The following is a 25,273-nucleotide window of genomic DNA, read 5'->3' as shown; positions in this document are numbered from 1 at the left end:
GCTCCCCCTTAATTTGAGGCCATGCCCCTAGTTCTAGATTCACTCATCAGTGGAAACAACTTCCCTGCTTCTATCTTATGTATTCCCTTCATAATCTTATATGTACCTATAAGATCTCCCCTCATTCTTCTGAATTCCAATGAATATAGCCCCAGTCTACTCAGTCTCTCCTCATAAGCCAACCCTTCAAACTCCGGAATCAACCTAGTGAACCTCCTCTGCACCCCTTCCAGTGCCAGTATGTGCTTTTTCAAGTAAGGAGACCAAAATTGTACACAGTACTCTAGCTGTGGCTTCACCAGCACTTTATATAGCTGTGACTTAACCTCCCTGTTTTTAAACTCCATCCCTGTAACAATGAAGGACAGAATTCCATTTGCCTTCTTAATTACCTGCTGTACCTGCAAACCAACTTTTCGTGATTCATACACAAGGACACCCAGGTCCCTCCGCACAGCGGCATGCTGCAATTTTTTAACCATTTAAATAGTGCAATTTGCTGTTATTCCTACCAAAATGGATGACCTCACATTTATATTGAACTCTTTAGATGTTTATGTTTGGGTGAGATTCTGTTGCTTTTTTGGAATTTGGACATCAAATTTACTGCTCTGTTGAAATAATTTTCAATGCAGTGGCAGCAGCTAGTTAGGATCTGCAGTTTACCACCCACTAAGCTGCACTTCTGGGGCTTGTTTCTCAGCATCTAGTTGGGCACACGAATAAGGAGGAAATAGGAGGATGAGGATTGAGTAAGGGCAGAAGATTTTGTTTTAGTTAGGGCATCATAATCGGCACAAGCATGGAGGGCTAAAAGGTCTGTTCCTGTGCTGTACTTTTTTTTATTCTTTGTAGTATTTTCCTCACCTAAAATAAATGCCATTAAATTACCTGTAGTAATCCAAGCACTTATCTGCCCCCCCCCATTGGGACTGCTGAAAAATGAATGTTGGAATAAAATTTTGTTCCCATTTTTACTTATTTTGCCATGGAAAAAATTGAATTGAATTTTTAAAAAATATTACAAGAGGATTATTGCATTGATGCTACTGATTTTATGGAACCTTTTCCTGAACTCTGTTGTGGTGTGCCTTTTAATTATGTTATAAACCAGCTGCAGCCTGTTCTGAAAGATTGTTTCTGCTGCCTAGCATCCCTTCCGAGACAAGTGGTACAGACAAAATTATTGCTGTAATCAACTTTTCTTCAAGGACAAGAGCAGAAAATAGATACATGCATTAGGTTTATTTTGAAAACTGCCTTTAGCTTTTGAGAGTAATATTCCATTAAGGCTAGATCCTGATGTTTTGTTGGGTGTTTGTGAAATCTGTGAAGAATGCTTGTGAGATCTGTAATTTCATTACATTAATTATGGGACCATTTACCAGTTTAGTGGCTCAGTCAAAGAGGTTGTTTTCGTTGAAACAATTTTGTCAAGGCTGTGGTTGATGGAGTACACTATTTGCAGCTAATTAAGCTTTATTCTTTCCCTCACTTTTTATTTTATAAGTTTACAGCATGACTTGTGTGCATGTTGCAATGTGTTTTTGTTGGTGCTGATTGCTTTACAGCTAGACATTGTACAGTGACGGTAACCTCCTCTCTGATATCTCAGTCACTAGTTCGCTCAACTAGCATCCATGTGCAGCCTGTCATGAGCACTGTCCTACAGTCTTTCAAGCTGCTTAGGAGTTCCATCCCCGTCAGAGTACATATGCAGCTTGTCATCAGTTGTAGCAGGGAGAGACTTTCCAAATGATTTTTAGTAGCATCTCCGTGAAGGTTGATGTTATTTGTATAGTTAAAAACTGTGTGAAACGTTCTTTTTAAGTGTCTTGAAGTCATTCAAGTTGGGACACTGCTTTTTTATCGCTGAACCACTTTTCATTCAGATTGAAGCTTGTGGAATTTTACCGAATGAAATTCTGATGTTTTTTGTTCTGCAGTATTGTGCCGCTGTGCTCAAGCTGCCCAAGGATTAACATCTCTATGCCTGCTTCTAGAAAACAAAAACCTATAGTCAGGAGACTTGGCCTGGTTTGTAAATCCAGACAGCAGCAGCTTATGGTTCATTCCATAAGATGTTTTCCATGGTGAGTCTTGAACCTAATGTAGCCCTGTTATTGAAGGACCTCCTCACAGGGTGCTTACTGGAATTAAAGAAAACTATATTAGCCGATGATCGTCCATAAAGGAGGACGTTGATGTTGTCTGTTGAAGAAAAGTTAATGCCATGGGAGTAATCAATGAAAAGCTTTGTGATTTATTTTTGACCTCCATTACTAGTCCAGTGAAGGCACTATTGCTATAAAGAATCAGTAGGGGTATTTGTTCTTGATGTTTGGTGACTAGGTTATTAATTTTTGACAAGAAGTACTTTAGTGTAAAACTGGGAAACTTTATAATTAAGCAAGAGGACAAGGTTTATATAACAAGTGTCACTTGCTTTCCACATTGCAGAAATCAACCTCTGATAATTAAAAAATACCAAAGGGACTTGAGATGTTTTAAAATGAATACTGTAATTATATTGGTTTCAATAAATGTGTCTTCAGCCAGCCCAGCATTTAAATGATGTGGATGTTTTAGGTGTCATCTGGAGATTTGAAAGTTATGGGGCTTCTCTGGACTCTCTATAACTACTTTTTGGTAAAACTTGCACTTGACATATTATTGCTGAGCTTTTTTTTTGAGGTTCTGTTATGAATTGTTTTCAAAAAGGGATGCAAGGGTAAAGCTAGCAATTAAAGACCAGCCAGTTTGACTTCAGCGTTGAGGAAACCTCTGGAAATGAATGTTTGGAACAAAATCTATAGTCATTTGGACAAGTGCAGGATGAGTAAGGAAAGCCAACATGGATTCATTAGGGGAAAAATCATGTTTTAACTAACTGGCTGGAATTTTTTGAGGAGGTAACAGGAAAGGGCAATTGTTGATGTGGTTTATATGGATTTTCAAAAGGCCATAGTGCCACACAGACTTACGAGCAAAATTCTAGCTCATGGAATAAAAGGAAAAGTCAGCAATTGGTAAGAAATTAGCAGAGTGACAGAAGCAGAGAAGTGATAAATGGTTGTTCTTCAGATTGGCAGAAGGTTTGTAGTGGAGTTCTCCAGGGGTCAGTGTTGGGAACTTTGCTCTTCCTGATAAATGCTAATGAGCTAGACTGTGGTGTTCAAGGCATCATTTCAACATTGTAGATAGTACGAAAATTGAAAATGTTGTTGGCTGTAATGAGGATAATCCTGAACTTCAGTAGGCTGTAGACATGTTGGTGGTTTGGGTAGACAAGTGGCAGATGGAATTTCAATGCAGGGAAGTGTGAGTTGTTCCATTTTGACAGGACAAATAAGGAGAGACAGTGTAAAATAAAGGGAGAAGCTCTAAATGAGGTGCAGGAACAGAGCACCTTAGTGTACGTTTACGTAATTGATTGAAGATGGCAGTTAATAAAGTAAATAGTATCTACAGCTTTATTAATAGGAGCACTGAGTACAAGCAAGGAGGCCAAGTTGAATAATGCTGTGTCCATTTCAATGGGCACCATACTTGAGGAAAGATGTGAAGGCATTGGAAAGAGTACAGAGAATATTCACAAGAATGATTCCAGGGATAAAGAACTGTGGCTATGAGGATAGATTGGAGAGGTTGGCACTGTTTTCCTTGGAGAAAAGAAGGGCAATAGAGGTGATCAAAATCGTAAGGGGTATGGACAGGGTAGCTAATGAGAAATTGTTAGCACTCTGGAGAGCACCAAGAGCTAGAGGGTACTGACTCATAATGGCTGAAAGGAGAGAAAGTGATGTGAAGGAAAAAAAGTTATCTAAAGGGTAGATGGGGTCTAGACAAACTTCCTGAGATGGTCATGGAGGCAAGTTCAATCAACATATTCAAAAGGGAGTTGCATTGTTATCTGCAAGTAATGTGCAAGGTTACAGGGATAAGGCAAGGGAGTGGGGCTACGTAGAATGCCTTTTCAGAAAGCCAGTGCAAATTGATGGGCTGAATGGCTTACTTTTGCACCGTAAAGATTCTGTGAAGTTAGTTCTCATGATTAAGTGGGTGGATGCATCGACTGAAACGACACAACCATACAAAATGAAAGGCTGCAAATTTGTTCATTCATTATTGTATCTGATGATGTCAAATTCACTGGCAGGGTAACAAAATTGGCCTCAATGCCCAAGTTGGGGAAGAGAAGAAATTGAATGAGCTCAGTATACAATCATCACTGATATGCGCAGGTGATGAAATGGTAAAACTGTTAAATAGTTTGCAGATGATTTCAGTTGAAGAGCAGTGAAATTATGGAGAGATGCTGATGCTCATTTATATTTATTCTAACACGAGTCAGTATCTTCACTGCTACTTCTGTCTTTTGGGCTACATTTTGCAAGTTAAATTATGTAGCAGAAGACTGAATTCAGAAATAGTTGTTCTGACTTGAGATTACCTGTGCTTTAGCACGTATTTTCCACCTAAACAGCTCTATTTGCTGCAGAATAAGGTTTAGGAAGGAAGATTTATTGAACAAGTGAAGTCATTGGGTTGGATGTTTACACCAGAATAGAATCCTTCAAAATGCATGTCCATACTTCAGCAGTAGGAACAGTAACTGTTTTTGAAAATTGAGGAAAGAATAGTCCTTGAATAGTGAAAATGTGTTTGTGTAGAATGTTTGGGAAGTCTTTACATAGCCTCTTTATTATGACTGGAAAAGAGAAAAGAAAGACTTGGATTTATATAGTCCCTTAAGAGATTCCAAAGCATTTACAGCCAATGAAGCACTTCGAACTGTAGTCACTGTTGCAATGTAGGAAAACATAGAGCATAGAACATTACAGCGCAGTACAGGCCCTTCGGCCCGCAATGTTGCGCCGACCAGTGGAACCAATCTAATGACCCTCTAACCTAAACTATTCCAATGTTATCCATATGCCTATCCACTGGCCATTTGAACGCCCTTAAAGTTGGCGAGTCCACAACTGCTGCAGGCAGGGCATTCCATGCCCTTACTACCCTCTGAGTAAAGAACCTACCTCTGACATCCATCCTATAACTACCACCCCTTGATTTAAAGCTATGTCCCCTCGTGTTAGTCATCACCATCTGAGGAAAAAGGCTCTCACTGTCCACCCTATCCAATCCTCTGATCATCTTGTACTTCTCAGGGATAATTGTATTTTTGTGACTGAGTTCGGTGTTAATCTTTGGCTTTCATAGTAATAATAAAGATCTTAACAAAAAAACCTCATTAAAATTGTTTAGTTTTATTTCCCACCCAACAGCCAGTCAAATAGAAAGACTGGTCAATGGGTGTGAAATAATGTCAGCAGCAGGGTAGTCCCAATAATCGGGAAGCCAGAGAGGCCTGCAATCAGGAGGCCCACAGGGAAGGCTGAGTGAGGCACGCGTGGAGCCATCAAGTCTGCACCAACTCTCTGACAGAGCATCTTATCCAGCCCCAACCCCCACCCTATCCCCATAACCGCATGCATTTACCCTGGTAATCCCCCTAATTTACACATCTTGGGACACAATGGGGCAATTTAGCATGGCCAATCCACCCAGCCACTCCACCCACCCAATCCACTGGTGAATTTCCCAGCTCTTGGGAAACTTGGGTAGACCCACAATTACATAAGAACATAAGAACATAAGAAATAGGAGCAGGAGTAGGCCATCTAGCCCTTCGAGCCTGCCCCGCCATTCAATAAGATCATGGCTGATCTGTTGTGGCTCAGTTCCACTTTCCCGCCCTCTCCCCATAACCCTTAATCCCCTCTCTTATCAAGAACCCATCAACCCGCTTCTTAAAAATATTTAGCGAGGCAGCCTCCACCACTTCAACGGGCAGAGAATTCCAGAGATTCACCACCCTTTGAGTGAAGAAGTTCCTCCTCAACTCCGTTCTAAACCGCCTCCCCTTTATCTTGAGGCTGTGCCCCCTAGTCCTACTGTCTTTTTTGAGCGGGAAGAGTCTCTCCACCTCTATCCTATCCATCCCATTCATCATCTTATACGTCTCAATGAGATCTCCCCTCATTCTTCTAAACTCTAACGAGTACAAGCCTAGTTTATTCAGCCTCTCCTCATAGCTCAATCCCCTCAACTCCAGTATCAGCCTAGTAAACCTCCTCTGCACTCCCTCCAGGGCCAAAATATCCTTGCGCAGGTGCATCTTAGATTACATCTTAGATGCTGGATTTTAATCATGTTAATGAATTTTTCTTGTCTCCATGGTGGGACAGTCTGATTCCCTGATATCTGCTGCTATTTTTATGAGAGTGGGCCTGTGCATGGTGGTTTAGACAATGGAGACCATGTGAGTGCAGGGATCAGAGCAAGTTACCCATATTTCAGATGTATTGTGGGAAGAACTTAAATTGCTTTGTAATTTTAGACTAAAAAAGTAATTTCTAGAATGGGGCAATTTTTGTTAATCTTTCCACATTTTTCTTTTGGGGTATGAATTTTCTAGTTGCTGCTGAGATGAATCCTTGTACAAACAATCTATTTTATCTTTATAGTTCTTCAGTTCAGCTTATTGGTTGAAAGAAGGGCCCTAACAATGTTGGTCACTAACAGTGCTGTGTGATATTGGCTAATGGCTTTTTAATCTGTGCTTTCAAGATTTATCACAAAGCAATGATTTACTTTTAATTGTTAAAACCATGTTACAATTACTTGAAGTTTGCTGATCCGGTGACATTCATTCTTGCTGTTTTAACATGGGATAAGCTTGAGTATGCATGTCAGAAACCTAAAATTAAAGTGAAAGAAGAAACATGTTAACCTTTACTCTAACTGAAAATCAGCATCGATAGCAATTATGTTGTACAGTTGATGTGTTGTTATGGTGTTTCTGTGTAGGCACATCCATCTTTCGTAATTGCCATTTATGAACTAACACAGAAACTCAGTAGGTGTTAATGTAGACAGAACTAACCACAAAACCAATGGGTATCTTGTCCTTTGTTTTATTTTTGCTTTGTAAGTCATTGGCAACCTATTGACATTTGGTAATGTGCTTTGATATACATGAGCGAAACAGTGGCACGGTGGTTAGCACTGCTGCCTCACAAGGCAGGGACCTAAGCTTGAATCCCGCTTTGGATGACTCTGTGTGGAGTTTGCTCGTTCTCCTCATGTCTGTGTGAGTTTCTTCCAGGTGCTCCAGTTTCTTCCCACAGCCCCAAGATGTGCAGGCTGGGTGGATTGACCATACTAAATTGCTCCACTGTGTCCCAAGATGTACAAATTAGGGGAATTACCAGGGTAAATGCATGGGGTTATGGGGCTATGGGGATAGAGCTGGGGTAAGATGCTCTTGTCAGAGTTGGTGCAGACTTGATGGGCTAAATGGCCTCCTTCTACCCTGTAGGGATTCTAAGTTGCAATATATTAGCCACAAATATGGCGACTACTTGCACTTAGTCCCCAACTAGAAGCTTTATTCAAGGCTTCGTGCTACTTTTCATCTTTCTTTACTATCTTTCCTATCTTTCACTAATTGCTTCTCGGACTTTATCTTCACTAAACTGCTAACTTTCAATTTCCCCTCATTGAAAAACATATCCTTGATTCCCCTTCTCCAATATCCCTCTCCTTTCCAAAGCCTTAAACTCGTTGCCTCCCAAATTCTTGTCCTTTTATCCTGCAACTTCATATTTTGATGGAATTTTACCCTCACCGTGAAACTGAAGCAGCTGTGCCCACAAAAGTCAAATATAATATCCTTAGTAACTGTCGAAGCTGCACTATCCTTACCCATTCTTATTGATTTGTCTGCAATTTTTGACATGCTTGGTCACATCCTCCTTCTACAACACTTTCTTCTCTGGCATCCTACTGAGTAGGACTGCACTCCGTTCTTAACTATCCAGACAAAGCTAGAGAAGCTCTTCTGTACCTCCCATACTGCTGCTTCTGGTGTCCCCTGACAAAGATCCATCCTTGGCCCTATCCCTCCCTTACCCGATCTACATGCTGCCTCCCCGGTAACATCATTCAGTCATGTTCCACATGTACATGATGACACCCAGCTCTCTACCTCCCACTACCTCTCTCTTGACCCACGTACTTTAGCAAGGCTTTTGACAAGGTACAGCATGGTAGATTGTTGCATAAACTTAAAATCTTACGGGATCCAAGGTGAGGTATCTATATGGATACAAAATTGGCCTCTTGACAGGCTTTTTTCTCTGGAGCATAGGAGGCTGAGGGATGACATGATAGAGGTCTATAAAATAATGAGGGGCATAGACAAGGTAGATAGTCACTATCTTTTCCCAAAGGTTGGGGAGTCTAAAACTAGAGACCATAGGTTTAAGGTGAGGGAAGAGATACAAAGTGTCCAGAGGGGCAATTTCTTCACATAGAGGATGGTAAGTGTCTGGAACAAGCTGCCAGAGGTAGTGGTAGAGGCAGGTACAATTTTATCTTTTAAAAAGCATTTAGATAGTTACATGGGTACGAAGGGTGTAGAGGGGTATGGGCCAAATATGGGCAATTGGGATTAGCTTAGGAGTTTTAAAAAACAGGGCAGCATGGACAAGTTGGGCCAAAGGGCCTGTTTCTATGCTGCAAATCTCTATGACTCTCTGACTGCATCTTTTGTCAGATTTCCAAGCCTGGGTGAGTCATATTTTCCTCCAATTAAACATTAGGAAATGAAAGCCATTGTCTTCAGTTCCTGCCAGAAATACATTCCTCTCACTACTCATTTTGTCTTATTTCCAGGTCACAGTCTTAGGCTGAACAAGACTGATTGAATCTCCAATACCATGAGTTTCCAATCCCATACGCTCTTTATGGCAAAGACTGCCTACTTCCACTATCATAATCCAGCTCTACCCTGTCTCAGATCAGCTGGGATGCAAATCTTGTCCATGTTCTTATTACATCCCAATTCACAATTCCAAAATCTTCCACCTTTCATAAACATTAGTTCATCCAAAACTCTTTCCTAACCTGCAACAAGTCACACTCATTATCCCAATGCTTGCAGACTTACTTTGACTTTTGATTGATCAACCGCTGAATTTTACTGTCCTATACTTAAACCTCTCTATGTCCTTGCCACTCTCTCTAACCTCTTCCAGCTTTTCAAAACCTCTGCATTCCTCCAACATTGTTGTCTTTTCTTATTCTTTGTTAGCATTGGTGTTCATCCTTAAAACTATTTCGACCCTAATGCATGGGTTTTCCTTCCTAAACCACTCCACCCCATCCTCCTAAGATGCTCCTTAAAACCTGCCTTGCTGAACAAGATTTTAGCCCTCCCTATAATCTCTCCTCCTGTTGACAGTGTCAGTTTCAGTCTTGCCACATTTCTGGAACATTTTCACTAACAAAAAATACTAGCTAAATGCAAGATGTTTTCTAGTGGAGACCAAATATTGGGCAGAGTATGGCACAACAAACCCATAAGGTGTTTTCAAGCACAAACATTTTTGAATTGATTTCCATGCCTCAATAAATAGATGGATTGATTTATTCATTGTTTTCGCCACATTAATTCAAAATGTTAATTCTGGCCTCAAGATCAACAATAATGCATTAAAAATGACTTCAGTAATGAAATGTATTGGCTCTGAAATTTATGGTGGGGTGAGCAGAGATGATCTAGTGATCAGGTACGTGCAGTCTTACTGAATTTAATAGAAGGATCTCGTTTGTTTCTGTTTTATCTCTCAATTTCCTGCCCAGCAGCCATCCAGATTGAGATATTGTAGGTTGGTTAGATTGGGAGCATGGGGGAAAGTACTCTGACTCCACCCGATCCACAAGCAGTGCTGGAAAAGCATTTCTGCTGGATCTGGTGATTCCCATCTCCATTTGGCTATTAATTCTTATGTATCCTGGAAAATCCAGTCTGCAGATCTTAAATTCAAGTAGCTGCTAAAATCTGACACACACAGACCTACTGACAGAAAATAACTTATTTATCTTTTGAGCATTTTCTGCCTTGCCAACCTTCCCTAATTAAACTGGAAGTAGATGTATTTGTGGACATTTAAGGTCAACTTATACAGTTTTACGATTTTAAATCTTCTTCTTCACCTGTCCAGAGATGTTTAGATTTCCCCATTGGTTTTAACTTTTCACAGCCGTATTGTTGCAATGGCTTAATATTTAACAAATGCAAGAAGCAATTCACAGCAGAAGAGGTTTCCCATATAAGACTGCGTTTGTGTTAATTTGACTTGATACCTATTGGCATGTCAGGTCTCCTTGCTAGAATCAAAACCCCATTCCCCCATTGGAATATCCAGGCATGTCAGCGTGTAATTAGAACGACATGTTTTACATAACCAATGTGCACCTGGTGACTCGTGAGTTCAAGGTTTTTTTGCTTACCCTACATTACTTGTGGGAATTAGTGCCAGGCTTCACAGACAACACAGCACTTTTCAGAGGTTTGTCACCGGCTCTATCTACTAGATCAGTGGCAAGGCTTTTCGTGACTGCGAGGGTTGTACTGGGGGAAAAGGGCAGCTGACTTGAGACAAGATAAAGGGATACAGGGCTAGCTCTATACTAGAGAATGGTGGGGAAGAACTGGCCTCAGACAAGAGAAGTGCGGAAAGGCAAAGATCTGTACTTGGAAAATGGGACAAGCAGTCTCGGACAGGAAAGGAACTGCAAGGCTAGGCTTGTATTAGAGCTTTCAAGTGGAAACGGTTGCACTTTAACACATGACTGGAGGGTGGGCACAGGGAGGGGATGGGTATGTATTGAACAGTGTAAGTGGCCTCAAGATGGGGATGTTCAGAATATTCAAGGATTAGCAAATGGATGTGCACCAGAAGCAATTTAGAATTGAGGAATACACACAGTGGTTGGGAATGTCTGTGAGGGAGGAGACTTTAAATATGAAAGTCCTCTGAGACAAGAACAGAGACACAGGAAAAACTCAACAGGTCTGGCAGCATCTGAGTTAACATTTTGAGTTTGTATGATTTTTCTCCAGAGCTGAAGGGAGGGAAAAATGTGTTGGGATTATATACAATATAAGAGGGGATGGAACAGAGTCAAAAACCAGGAGCTAGCAGAGATTGCAACGAAGATGTAACAAACTTAAGAACAAGTGATAAATGGCTCATAGTGGGAGGGAGAGCTTTGCACTGGGACAAAAATGTTGGCATCTACAAACAGGGTTAAAATAGAGGAGAAAGGACACAGTTTAAAGTTATGGAACTCAATGTTGAGTCCTGAGGGCTGTAACATGCCGAATCAGAAGATGAGGTGTTGCTCCTCCAGTTTGTATTGAGCGTCACGGAGCTGGCCAAGAACGAACATGTGGGCATGAGAGCAAGATGCTGAGTTGAAACACCAAGTGACAGGGAGGTTGGGGTCAGTCAGTTATGCTTGTGTGCTTAGCACAGGTGCTCTGCAAAGCATCCATCCAATCTGTGTTTAGTCTCCCCAACATAGACAAAGCTGCATATGGAGTAACAAATACATTAAACCATATTGAAGAAGTTGCAAGTGAAATGTTGCTTCAACTGAAAGGAGTATTTGGGGCATTGAATGGTGAGGAGGGAGGAGGTAAAGGTTTGCAATTGCATAGGAAGGGATGTGGAGTTGGGTGTGATGGACGTGTGGACAAGGTTGTCCTGGAGGGAGCAGTCCCTGTGGAACACTGATGGTAGTGGTGACAGGATGATGTATTTCGTGATGGCATCATGGTGGAGTTGGCAGAAATGGCAGAGGATGAACTTTTGAATACAAAGACTGGTGGGGTGGAAAGTCAGGACAAAGGGGAAACAACCTTGCTTATGGGAGGGAGGGGAAAGGGTAAAGGCTGAAGTGCAGGAGATGGGTTGGGCATTTTGAGTTTCCTATCAACCACAGGGGTGGGTTGTGAATATAGGGCATTGGTGAGGCCGCAGCTGGAGTACTGTGTGCAGTTTTGGGCGCCGCACCTGCGCAAGGATATTTTGGCCCTGGAGGGAGTGCAGAGGAGGTTTACTAGGCTGATACCGGAGTTGAGGGGATTGAGCTATGAGGAGAGGCTGAATAAACTAGGCTTGTACTCGTTAGAGTTTAGAAGAATGAGGGGAGATCTCATTGAGACGTATAAGATGATGAATGGGATGGATAGGATAGAGGTGGAGAGACTCTTCCCGCTCAAAAAAGACAGTAGGACTAGGGGGCACAGCCTCAAGATAAAGGGGAGGCGGTTTAGAACGGAGTTGAGGAGGAACTTCTTCACTCAAAGGGTGGTGAATCTCTGGAATTCTCTGCCCGTTGAAGTGGTGGAGGCTGCCTCGCTAAATATTTTTAAGAAGCGGGTTGATGGGTTCTTGATAAGAGAGGGGATTAAGGGTTATGGGGAGAGGGCGGGAAAGTGGAACTGAGCAGCGACAGATCAGCCATGATCTTATTGAATGGCGGGGCAGGCTCGAAGGGCTAGATGGCCTACTCCTGCTCCTATTTCTTATGTTCTTATGTTCTTATGAATCTTCGTTAAAGATAAAAGGCAGACTTGTCACAAGTGTCATTTTCAAAGGTGGCATCATCGGAATAGAGGCAGAGAAATCAGGAGATGGGATGGAATCCTTACAGGAAGCAGAGTGTGAGGACATGTAGTTGAGGTAGCTGTGGAGAGTGAATGGGCTTATAATGAATATTGGTGATCAGTCTGTCACCAGAAATAGCGATGGAGAGGCCAAGGAAGGGAAAGCAAAGTGTCAGAGATGGACTATTTGAAGGTGAGACAAGAATGGAAGTTGCAAACAAAATTGAGAAATATTTCCAGGTCCAGATAAAAGAATGAAGGGTCATCGATGCTGTCATCAATGTAACAAAAAGTTGTGGGAGAGAGCCAGAGTAGGACTGGAACAAAGAATGCTCCACATAACCCACAAAAAGACAGGCATGACAGGTAATTCAGTTACCCATGGCCATATTTTTATTTGTAGGAAGTGAGACAAGTTAAAGGGGAAATTGTTGAATGACAACAAATTCAGCTAGGCGTAGGAGAATGGTGCTGAATGGGGATTATTTGAGTAATTGCTCCAGGAAGTGGAGAAACCTCTGACCATCCTGGCGGGGAATGGAGGAGTAGAGGGATTGGACATCCATAGTGAAGAGGAGACAGTTAGGGCTAGGGAACTGGAAATTGTTGGTATAACGTAGGGCATCAGAGGAATGACGGATGTAGGTGGGAAGGGATGGACAAAGGGAGAGATGATGGGGTCAAGATAGGAAGAAATGAGTTTCATGGTGCAGGAATAGGCTGATATGATGGGTCTACCAGGACAATCCTGTTTGTGGATTTTGGGAAGGAGGTAGAAGCAGGAAGTGTGGGGTTGGAAGACTGAGGTTGGAAGCTGTGGAGGATCTCCAGATGTGATGAGGTCCAGGAAGCAATGGCTTGATGTTTGGTGGCGGAACCATGGTCCAGGGGAGGTTGGAGGAAGTGTTTGAGAACTGGTGCTCAGCCTTGGCAAGGTAGAGATCAATAGGCCAGACAACATCAGCACCACCCTTCTCAGCAGGGTGATCACAAGGTCAGGGTGGAGTCTAAGAGAACAGGAGTGCAGCAAATTCAGAGGGAGACAGGGTAGAGTGGGTGAGAGAATCAGAAATTGAAATGGCTAAAGCCATGCCTACAGTTCTCAATGAAAAGATCAAGATTGGATAATAGGTCAGAGGGAGGGGTCCAGGACGAGGTGGTGAAAAGATCTGTTGAAAGGAGGGAGGACTCCTGCCCAAAAAAGTGAGCATAGGGATGGAGGCAATAGAAGAAAAGTTCAGCATCTTGCCAAGCCCAAGATTCATTGAGGTGAAGAAGGAAGGGGACAAAATGGAGTCCTTTGCTGAGCTCAGGACATTCAGTAAGAGTCACGGATGGTTCATGGGCACCTGGTGCAAACCTGCAAGATCAGTTTTTTGTAATCGCAAACCAGCTGTACATTGAGCGAGTGGTAGCCTTTCCAGTTTGCAGTGCTTATGGCCAGGGAGCTTTTACAGCCATGAGTGGTGTTGATGGCGTCCTACATCTGTTGGAATCTGGAATCTGGAAATCTTAGCAAAGCCCAGTGCTCTAGTCTTCTGAGTTGCTTGATCTCTGTCAAAGTTGACAAAATTGTGGGTCTTGGCAAAAAGAGCGTAACCTCATGAATGCATTTGTGCATGGACACTTGAGAGTTTGCTTAGAGGCCGCAGTGGAGCCCTGGAAGGAGCCATTGACATGTAAGCTCAGAGCAGCCTGCTACTTTCACAGCCAAAAGTCTGACAACACCAGGTTTTAGTCCAACCGATTTATTTGATAATACTCACAAGCTTTCGAGGGGACTGCCTCTTCGTCTTTTACCGTGTTTACGCCAGTCCAATGCCGGCATTCCCACATCATGACTTTCACAGCCACCAGCAATGGATGCCCTCCCAGCACCTGTGACACCAATTATTGGAGAACGTGGTAAATGTGAGTCTGCAGATCCCTAGACATGCAGAGCCATCAGCGACACTGATTCTCACTCACCTGGTGATTAAGTATGCAAGTTTTGTAGACCGAGTGTTGCGAGCTGACTATGGATGATGTCTCTGTGAGCCTCATCCCCTGTATCCAGAGGAGGCCCATTGTCTCTTGGTTTTGGGGGTCTTGCTCCTCCCTTTGGTGATCCAGGCACCCCCACCACAATCTTCATCTCCTTCTCACCTGCCTGTAAGTGATAACACAAGCAGCAATGAATACAGCCTCCATTTTCCTGATGGCCTCCTCTTTGCAGTGTCAGTGAGAAACATACAAGTGTCAGCGTCAGTCCCCGTAGGTTTTTTTTTGGTAATTTAATCACTCCTCAGTGAATGATCAGTTTTATGTGCTTCCAGACCACATTGAGCAAGTGGTAGCCTTTCCAATTTATATAGTACAGTGCCTGTTGCCTGAGAGGTTTTACAGCCATGGGTGCAGTGGGCCAACATGAGCACCAGTGCTGAGGGTAGGACAAGTCACCAGAACCCAATGAACTGCACGCTAGGGAAGTGGCTGCAGAGATGATGGACCCATTGGGTGAAATTTTTCATAATTCGCTAAATTCCCAGTACTAGAAGATTAGAAATTAGTCAATGTGACCCCCTTGTTCAAAAAGGGAGAAAGGTAGAAGGCCAGTTGGTTTAACATCAATTATTGGTAAGATGCTGGAGTCAATAATCAAACGGCAAAAAGCTCTTTCCTGTAGCACATTATTAGTTGCATTCTTCAACCAGAAAAATTCCCCTGTTTCTTATTAGCTAGTCAGTCTTCTATCCATGTCAATATGTCTCAGACAGTCAGACACTTCTTCCTGCCTTCCCTGGACAAGACCCCACAAGCAAACATCAAACTTTTACACCATAGAATGCATCCTTTCTGGTTGTACCACAGCTTGGTAAGGCTCCTGCTCTGCCTAAGACTGTAAGAAACTACAAAGGATCGTGAACAAAGCCTAGTCTATCATTTAAACCAACCTCTCATCATGACTCTATTTGCACTTCTTGCTGCCTCGGAAAAGCAGCCAACATAATCATGGAACCTACACACATAGTCTCTTCCATCTTATTCCACTGGGGAAAAGAGACAAAAGTCTGAGGTCATGTACCAACCAACTCGAGAACAGCTTTTTCCCTGCTGCCATCAGACTTTTGAATGGACCTAACTTATATTCTGTTGATCTGTCTCTACATCCTAACTATGATTGTAACATTACATTTTACAGCCTCTCCTTCTCTATGTATGTATGTATGTATGCTTTGTATAGCGCACAAGAAAAAATATTTTTCACTGTATATTAGTACATGTGACAATAAAAAAATCAAATCAAATGTTACTCCTTATACCATGAGCAAAAACCTATGTTGCGCTTATCAAATGCTTTTTGGACATATAAGTACAATACATCCAACCGTTCCCCTTTATCAACAGCACATGTGACTCTTTCAAAGACCTTCAGTAAATTAGTTAAGCATGATTTCCCTTTCACAAAGCTATATTCACTATGCCAGTTCGTCTTCAGTTTTTCTAAATGCACTGTCATAGCATCTTGAAAAAAGCTTCCAACATTTTCCCTATGACAGTTGTTAAGCTAACTGGTCTGTAATTTCCTATTTCCTGTCTCAATCCTATTTCTGGAATGTTACTTGTATCATCTATAGTGAAGTCCAATGCAAAATACTGGTTCAATTCATCTGTCATCTCCTCAATTTCCGTTATTAATCCTCCAGACTCACTTTCTATAGGACCACTGCTCACTTCGTTAACTCTCTTATTTATAGAAGCTCTTAGAATTGTTTTGGTAAGATTGCCCCTAAGTCCTGGAGGGGCGTGAAAACAGGAGAGTTTCAGATCTGTTTTAGGGTGTGTTCGAACCTGCTATCTTATGCACTCAAGTGCACGAAAAACCAGCAGAAGTGGTTTCTTGCCAATAAAGGAAGGGGGTGAGTCTTAAGTTGCCCGAACACTTGCTGAGGGCGCCATTCCACGTGTGCAGTCTCTAGTAGTAGAGACCTGTCGTTTGGCCTCTGCTGTTCTTAGTTTGCCTCTTCCATTACCTCCACAAACCCAGCCAGGCGAAGTCACACAGCACGTGAACCTGGACTATTCTATCCTGGACTCATTAGATCAATGTAAAATCAGATAAAAATAAATGAAAATAATTCATCCAGCCACACGTGGAAATGGAAGCGAGGCTAATTGCGCTGGATATCCAGTGCTGGTAAGAGCGCGAGAAATCAGGTGTGAATCTGATTTCTCGGCTGTCTCAATCTTACTGGCTCACTCCATCCGTTGGCCAGCAGCGCACAAAGGTAAGATCATTCCCTTAATTATATTTCAAGTTAGTTTTCCCTTGTAATCTAAATTTTCCCCTCCCTTATTAATCATTTTGTAATTCTTTGTTGTCCTTCATATTCATCTAACTCTCTAACCTTCGCCCATCTTTATGTAGTTATATGCTTTTTCTTTAATTTTGATACTGTCTTTAACTTTTGGTGAGTCCTCCCCTTGGATTTTTTCTTTCTCATTAGTGTGTAACTATTCTGTGTTCAGAAATATCCTTTTAAATATTTGTCACTGCATCTCGATTGACCTATATTTCAATTGGTCACTTTAGCTAGCTCTGTTTTTATTTGCATATCATTGCCTTTATTTAAGTTTAAAATACTATTCTTGGAGCCATTCAACTCTTCCTCAAACTCAATATAAAATTCAATCATATGATCACTACTACCCCAGGGATGAGCTCACTATGACAAAATCAAATTAACCCAGCTCTTGCACAACACCAGGTCTAGTATGTATCCACTCCATGGCCTGGGCCTCAGCTCCTCCCTCTGCAACTGGATCCTGAACTTCCTAACCCATAGACCACAATCAGTAAGAATAGGAAACAGCATCTCCTCAATCATCCTCAATATTGGTGCCCCACAAGGCTGTGTATTCAGCCCCCTACTATACACCTTATACATCTATGACTGTACGGCCAAATTCCCTTACAACTCGATTTTCAAGTTTGGTGATGACATCAGTGTAGTGTGTCAGATCTCAAACAATGATGAGACAGAGTACAGGAATGAGAGAATCTGGTGAATTGATGCGATGACAATATCTCCCTCAATGTCAACAAAAAAAGAGATTGTCATCGACTTCAGGAAGCTTAGCGCAGAATATGCCCCTGTCTACGTCAACAGGGACAAAGTAGAAATGGTTGAGAGTTTCTAGTTTTTAGGTGTCCAGATCACCAACAACCTGTCCTGGTCTCCTCATGCCGACACTATAGTTAAGAAAGCTCACCAACATCTCTGCTTTCTCAGTAGACTAAGGAAATTTGGCATGTCAATTACTACTATCACCAACTTCTTTAGATGCACCATAGAAAGCATTCTTTCTGGTTGTACCACAGCTTGGTACGGCTCCTGCTTTGCCCAAGATCGCAAAGAACTACAAAAAGTCGTGAATGAAGCCCAATCCATCATGCAAACCAGCCTCCAAATCATTGACTCTGTCTACACTTCCCACTACCTTGGAAAAGCAGCCAGCATTATTAAGTACTCCATGCAATCCGGACATCTCTCTTCCATCTTCTTCTGTCAGGAAAAAGCTAAGAAGTCTGAGGTTATGTATCAACTGACTCGAGAACAACTTCTTCCCTGCTGCTATCAGACTTTTGAATGGACCTACCTCACACTAGATCTTTCTCTACACCCTAGCTATGCCTGTAATGGTGCATTCTGCACTCTCTCCTTTCCTTCTCTATGAACAGTGTGCTTTGTCTGTATAGTGCACAAGAAACAATACTTTTCACTGTATACTAATACATGTGACAATAATAAATCAAATCAATGTTCTGCTCTATGATTGGCATGCACTGTTCTAAGAAACCCCAAAAACACTGTGTACTCCTCACTTGGGTCACATCTGTCAATCTGATTTTTCCAGTCTATACGTAGATTAAAATTTCTTACGATTATTGCTGCATCTTTCTGACACGCCTTCATTATCTCTTCCTTTACATTCTGTCCGACATGTAGATACAATTTAAACTTATGCAGAAGCAGAATTAGAAAAAAAAATCAATAATCATGATTCCTCCATTATACTTAAACCTACAACACAGAAGAAATGCGTTAATTTCCTAGATACCACAGTATTTAAATTGGAATAAGGAAGCAATAGACATAAATTAGCAACATAAAATGTTTTTGAAATAACTGACACCTAGTTCATCTCCCGGAATACACCTTCCATGGACTGGTAAGGTTGTAGCTAATGGCCAGACTTTGAAAGCTCCTCTTGCCCGGTAGGATGTTATGGTCCCACAAACCAAATGGAGATTTAAATGGCTTGCTGCATCCACTGGGGGAGACACTCTGTGGCAGGGTCATCACATCCCGGCTAATGTGTTTATGCTGTATATGCATAAAGCTGGAACATTTTAATTGGCCGTTACTTCCCATTTTACTGCATCTCAGACCACAACCTCAGATTCAAATTTAGCAATTGATTCAGCATTATTATTCATCTAGTGTTGGTATTCATCTAATATTAATTAAAATGATTCAAATGAATGGCAAGTTTATTTTTTCACTTTTCTGGCTGGCACACAGTGGGCTGAATGGCCTCTTTCTGTACTGTAACTCAAAGCTAATGGTTCAATTGCTGTTTGGAGAAGAGTGTTCCAAATTTTTGTAACTCTCTTCTTTACCCTTTGAATGTCACCTAATTTCACTTCAGAAAGATCTGGGATTATTTATGATATTTAAAATATATTAAAATTAGCATTTAAATAATTCTGGCACTGATTTCTGGCATGGAACTAACAGCACCAGAAGTCCAGCTGCCGGAGATGCATGGAGGCTGTGTCACCCAGCAGGGAGCCTGCAAAACAGCCTCTGCTCGTGTCTTGCCCGCTGAGCTATAAAAGCAATGCGGTGAGCTGGAAGAACTCCACCACCACCATCAACTCAACACACTATAACTGCCTTGGGAAATGGTGAAATAGCATACTAAAACTACAATGCCAAATCGACCATTAACCTTCATTAGAACAGTGACTACATTTGAAAGCATTTCATTAACTGTAAACCACTTTGGAATATCCTGAAATTAAAAGCACTACAAAAATGGAAGTTGTTCATTACTGTTAGAGATCTTAGAATAAGTAAAATAGTTGCATGTTTGTCCTCTAACGCAGTCGCTGCACATCAATTCTGTCATAATAGTCAGATATTTATTTTGAAATAAAACTGTTTCAGTATTACATTATCCAATTAACACAGTGTTCATTACAAAAGTATCCACTACATTTTTTCCTCACTTGCTCCTAAGCTTATACAGCTGTACTTTTGAGTCTACACATTTATTTCCAAAGAATTCATTACCTTAGTGACTTCATAGAAACATTGAAAATAGGAGCAGGAGTAGAACATACAGCTCTTGGAGCCTATTCCATGATTCAATGTGATCATCTCTGACCTTCTCTCAACACCATACTCTCACATTCTCCCCATACCCCTGACACTTTTAGAATCAAGAACTATATCAATTTCTTTCTTAAATATATTCAGTGACTTGGCTTTCAAGCCTTCTTTGGTAGAAAATTCTACAGGTTCTATAATTCTACTCACCCTCTGAGTGAGGAAGTTTCTTCTCATCTTGGTCATAAATAACCGAGCCCATGTCCTGAGATTTCATGTTTTTCCTGGCACCCTGATAGTTGAGTACTCCTTTGTTGACCAGTTAAAACTGTTCTCTTGCCCTCTCCCCTCCTTCGCAGCCTCTCTTTTCTTAGCCATTCCCTCACTGCTTCCCCTGTGGTACCTGCTTCCTTGCGTCCCCCTCCCATCTTTGCCCTTGCCGTGTCCCACTGCTGTAAGCGCTGCCTTGCCCCAGACTGAGTGCTGCAATTCAGATTCCCGCTGCCCGCTACCTCTCAACTCATAGGCTGCTGAGTAGGAAAATGGGAAACAAGCAGCCCATCAACAGCAAGCTTGGAAAGGAAACAACTTGTGATTGGAGGAGCAGCACCTTACAGAATGCCAGTTCCATATATTGTTGGGGGTCGGGGGGGTTGGTGGGTACTTTGGTTTGATTGGTTGCCTTTTGATTGAATGTTTCTGTGCATTTTGGGGCCTTTTGGAGGCAAATTCACCCACCACCCCCATGTATTTGATTACCAACTATTTGAGTTTTAAAAGGAGCTATGCTATGCATCAGCAAGAGAAAAGAGGTGAAAAATAGTGAGGCAAAATGGAGGAACATAGTAGAACATCGTGCATTAAACAGTTAAATTCAGGACAACTGACCTTAATTAGATTCTAATTATTATGGTTGAACTGAGACTTTTTTTGAAGAATATTATTTCTTAGGTTTACTAGGCTGATACTGGAGTTGAGGGGGTTGAGCTATGAGGAGAGGCTGAATAAACTAGGCTTGTACTTGTTAGAGTTTAGAAGAATGAGGGGAGATCTCATTGAGACGTATAAGATGATGGAATGGGATGGATAGGATAGAGATGGAGAGACTCTTCCCGCTCAGAAAGGACAGTAGGACTAGGGGGCACAGCCTCAAGATAAAGGGGGGGCGGTTTAGAACGGAGTTGAGGAGGAACTTCTTCACTCAAAGGGTGGTGAATCTCTGGAATTCTCTGCCCGTTGAAGTGGTGGAGGCTGCCTCGCTAGATATTTTTAAGACGCGGGTTGATAGGTTTTTGATAGGCAAGGGGATTAAGGGTTATGGGGAGAGGGCGGGAATGTGGAACTGAGCCACGACAGATCAGCCATGATCTTATTGAATGGCGGGGCAGGCTTGAAGGGCTAGATGGCCTACTCCTGCTCCTATTTCTTATGTTCTTATGTTCTTTCTCTAATTGTTACTGAAGACTTGTGTCAGAAATTTAATTGTGTTACTGTAATGATCATCTGCAGTTCTAGTACTATTCTTCGGATGGAAAAGACTTGTTATGCTACAGGGAGTAGTGGTCAAATTTTTTCTGTTAGCTATATGTACCAGAGAATGTAACATATTCTTCATACTCTGTTTATAGAGGAAATCTCCCCACACCCCATAAACTTAACTCACTTGGCTTTGATTCATAAATTTTTCATGTTACATCTGCTAGGTTATTGGATATTCAGTGGAACACGCACCTTGATTTGATGCACAAAAGACTCAACTCCCAAGGGTACTATTTACTCAGGGTGTGGTGTGGAACTGTGAGTTTCTCTCCACACAGCACTGAATGAATTTCATTGCCTTTGTCTATGAAGTACTGATCAGGACAGTGACAAACTAATGTGGATATTCAGAGGCTGGGGTCCAATTCTCACCCAGGTATTTACTTGCCTTCACTGTATTAAGTATTCAGTGGGTTCAAGGTACGAGGAAACGGAAATTATTTCAGCTTTGTGAAAAGGAATTAAAGGTAAAGAGAATGTAATGGGGATTGATTGTTGCAACTCACCTGTGTTTTGATCTAGGAAGTTTTAAGATCATCTTTACATTTTGTACATAGTATCAGTTTTAAAACTACGCAGTAATTTCAGTATTCAGAGAAAATATGGAAGACTATTCATTGAATTTTTTTTATTGAGCAATGGATTTTCACTGAAATTAAACTGAGGTGGTCCAAAGCAGAAGACTTTGTTCCTTTATTCTCTCTCTTTTGCATTCTCTGCTGAAGATATTGACTCTTTGCTGATTGCACTTCCGTATGTAATGCATTCACTATTTATGTATGAATTTTAAATGGAGCATTGGCAAGATTTTCCATGCATCACAGTTGAGCCAGACATCCGCCCAGCTGCACACCTTCACTTTCAGCAGAGTTTTTTGAATAATAGAAACAACTATTGCTGTTTTGTCTTGAATCCACATAGGCTAGGATTACCTCACTTAGCAAAGTTCAGACATCAAACCTCTGCATTCTAAGAACTTACTTAAGCTATTCTTCTTCTTTTGCCATGAAATCAAATAATAAATTTCTCCCCAGTAATTCCAATTTTCTTTATTGTTTTCTGATGGTCTAATACAAAACTAGAATCTGAAATGATGGAAGTTGAGTTAACTAGTCAATTAGTTGGTTTTGTTTACCGTCTCTTTTCTCCCTTTCTCTAGAGTGCAGAGCAGGTTTCTACATTCTGTCGGAGTTTATATGAACTGCAGCCACCTGATATGGATGGGCAGAAAGGGAATCTTGATCAAAATTTGAGGCCACTAGCACGACACCTCTCTGACGCAGAGAGACTTCGGAAAGTTATCCATGAACTTATAGATACAGAGAAGTCCTATGTGAAGGTATGTCTGAAGGTTAAATTGAAGGCATGCATGTATCTTGTTAATTAAGTTAAAATGAGTAACCCATATTTTGCCATCAAATAAAATATTTGTCAATTTCTTAATGTGTCTCCTTCATCTTATTCTGCCGTTGACTCATGCTGAGGAATGATTCCACAGCTACAAAACCTTTGAACATCTCATCCATACCCATATACTTCTACATACAGTCAGTAACAACCAAGCTGATTCTTTCCTTGTCCAACTTCCAGCATGTAATTTTTTGAGCAAGAGTTCCTTGATGATGATTGGGAATTTCCAGCAAGAATTCGTAGATGATAATTGGGAATGGAAACTGTAGTTGTTATTTCAAAACTGAATCCAGGTGATTTGAATTTGATACCCCAAGTAGATACAGACTTGTGTCTGAACACCGTTGTCTGTAGTGCTTAGTGTGACACTCTCTAAAGTAGTGATAGACAATCTTGGCTAATCAGAGAGTCTCCTTCATTTCAGTGGGCTGCAAGATTGAAGTCAGGCCTGTTCACTAATCACAACCCCATGAATAAGGTTAAATACATTTCTTAATTTCACAGTACTTCAACGATATGACAAATATTTCATAATGAGTTCTAGAAAATATTTAATCATTCAAATGTTAATAAAACTATCAACTTCAAATTTTAAACAAAATAAATATTTACACTTTGGACGTAAAGTGAGCGCACCACTCTGAAGGTCAGTGTTGTGTGCAATCAGCATACATCTCACTTCACTTGCCTTTGCTTTATGTCAAACTGGTAGGAAAAAAACTGCTTGGACAGAAATCTACAGGATGTGGTTACCCTGCATATTGACAACGGCCAACAAAATTGTCTTATGGGCCACACTCAGAACCCAGATGGTCCGCGTGTGGCTCTGGGCCGCAGGTTGCCCACCATTACACTAAACCATCAGACAGGCTCAAAACTGTACTCCAATCCCAACAAATACCACAATTTTACTACAGTGCTACAATTTATAGTATTTGCTCGTAGTCATCTTTCCCAACATTAATTACATTTATTCTGTGCATATCCTGACTTTTGAAAGCTAAGACCATAAAGGCAGAATAACCTATTCATTGTTTCCTCCTCTGATGTTCAGTCCACCATCTTGAGGGGGAAGGGGACCTGATCTAATACAGTGTAACTGATGGCTCAGGGAACTATAATTTGGTGCCTTTTTATGCTGCAAGTACTTTGGAAGCCATATAATTATATGCCAACTGAAAGTTGTTGAGTATTTATATTTACAAAATGGATTGTAGTTTTAGTATACTATTTCTCCATTTCCCAAGGCAGTTACGGTGGGTTCTCTGTGAGTTGACAATTTTGTGTTTACTTAGGGCATTTTGTGTTGTGGGCACTTCACTGATTGACCAGGCTGATTGGTTTACTAAACCCATGATATTCCAAACAGAAAACACACACACGTTTCTATCTGGGAGTACACCACACAGCATACTGGAAAGGAAAGAATAGATGCTTTTAACTACATCTGAAGCTGACATTGGATCCTTTGCATATGCAAATAAACCTTTCTAAAATTGACTTACCCTGAGGCAGTCAGCATGTTACATTCAGGTTAACAACCCAAGGGATCACCTTTAGATAAATAATTTATCTAAAGGTGGTGTTGGGAGGAGCAGAGCAGGAGTACTCTTCCTAACGTCACATTAAATGAACCATCTGTTGTAAATGTGATCGTTGATTCATGATCTCTGCTGTTTCTAATCTTCAGTGCTTCCCTTCCCAGGTAGCCCTTACTCATCCTGGCCTTCTCTGCCAATCACTTCTCTTCCAAACTCCTGATTAGCCTCCCTCCCCATGATTTATTAGCCTATGAACCATTTGCTACAAGGCCTCTGTCACTTTAGCAGTGGCTTGATATAACGCAGTTCTCCACTGGCTGACTTTGATGCCACATCAGCTTCTTTATAATGAAGTACAATATCTGGGTCATCTTAGATCTCGTTATTTAGGTGCAGGAAACATGCTGTACGTCATCACCCACCCAAATTTCTGGGCCCTAGTCTATTCATTGCATCTTTTTTTGATGGAATTTCCATTTAATGTTCCATTATTCTACAGCCTATCTTTCCATCTGAACACTCAGTTGGTATATCAAATATCAGCTGACTGTAGAAATCAGTTCATCTTGCAAAAACTTCCCAAACCCCCGAAAAAGCACAGATGATGTGGGCTCATGAGACCTGGACAAATGCTGAGGAAACAGCTGGCACCATATCTACCTGCTCAGCAGCAGATACTTAGGGAGGAGATGTGGGTGGAGATGCTTCATTTGTTGGGAGTAACAGTGGTCTGGTCACCTCACTAGTGTCTCTTTCTCCGTAACATTCAGATTAATTCTGTCAAGTTTGCTTTTGTGCTCTCTGATCTCTGCTTTAGATTGCCAATTTTCCACAGATTCAGATCTTGTACTGTGTACGCGTTATATTTGTACAACTGAGGA

At 41.4% G+C, this 25,273-nt stretch overlaps 1 protein-coding gene across 3 annotated transcripts in view; it reads left to right on the top strand.

Annotated features, from left to right (window-relative positions):
- LOC145350898 (rho guanine nucleotide exchange factor TIAM2-like) overlaps positions 1-25,273 on the top strand; it is a 345,497-nt gene that overhangs the window by 281,456 nt on the left and 38,768 nt on the right. For all 3 annotated transcript variants that reach the window (XM_080200337.1, XM_080200338.1, XM_080200339.1), the window contains one exon: positions 22,601-22,780. In XM_080200337.1, coding sequence (XP_080056463.1) covers positions 22,601-22,780 — 180 coding nt within the window. The remainder of the gene's footprint in view (positions 1-22,600; positions 22,781-25,273) is intronic.

The sequence above is a fragment of the Carcharhinus amblyrhynchos genome, chromosome 12 (assembly GCF_965287045.1).
Source record: "Carcharhinus amblyrhynchos chromosome 12, sCarAmb.v2.hapA, whole genome shotgun sequence".
Classification (NCBI taxonomy): domain Eukaryota; kingdom Metazoa; phylum Chordata; class Chondrichthyes; order Carcharhiniformes; family Carcharhinidae; genus Carcharhinus; species Carcharhinus amblyrhynchos.
This window is presented reverse-complemented; position numbering and strand designations above follow the sequence as displayed.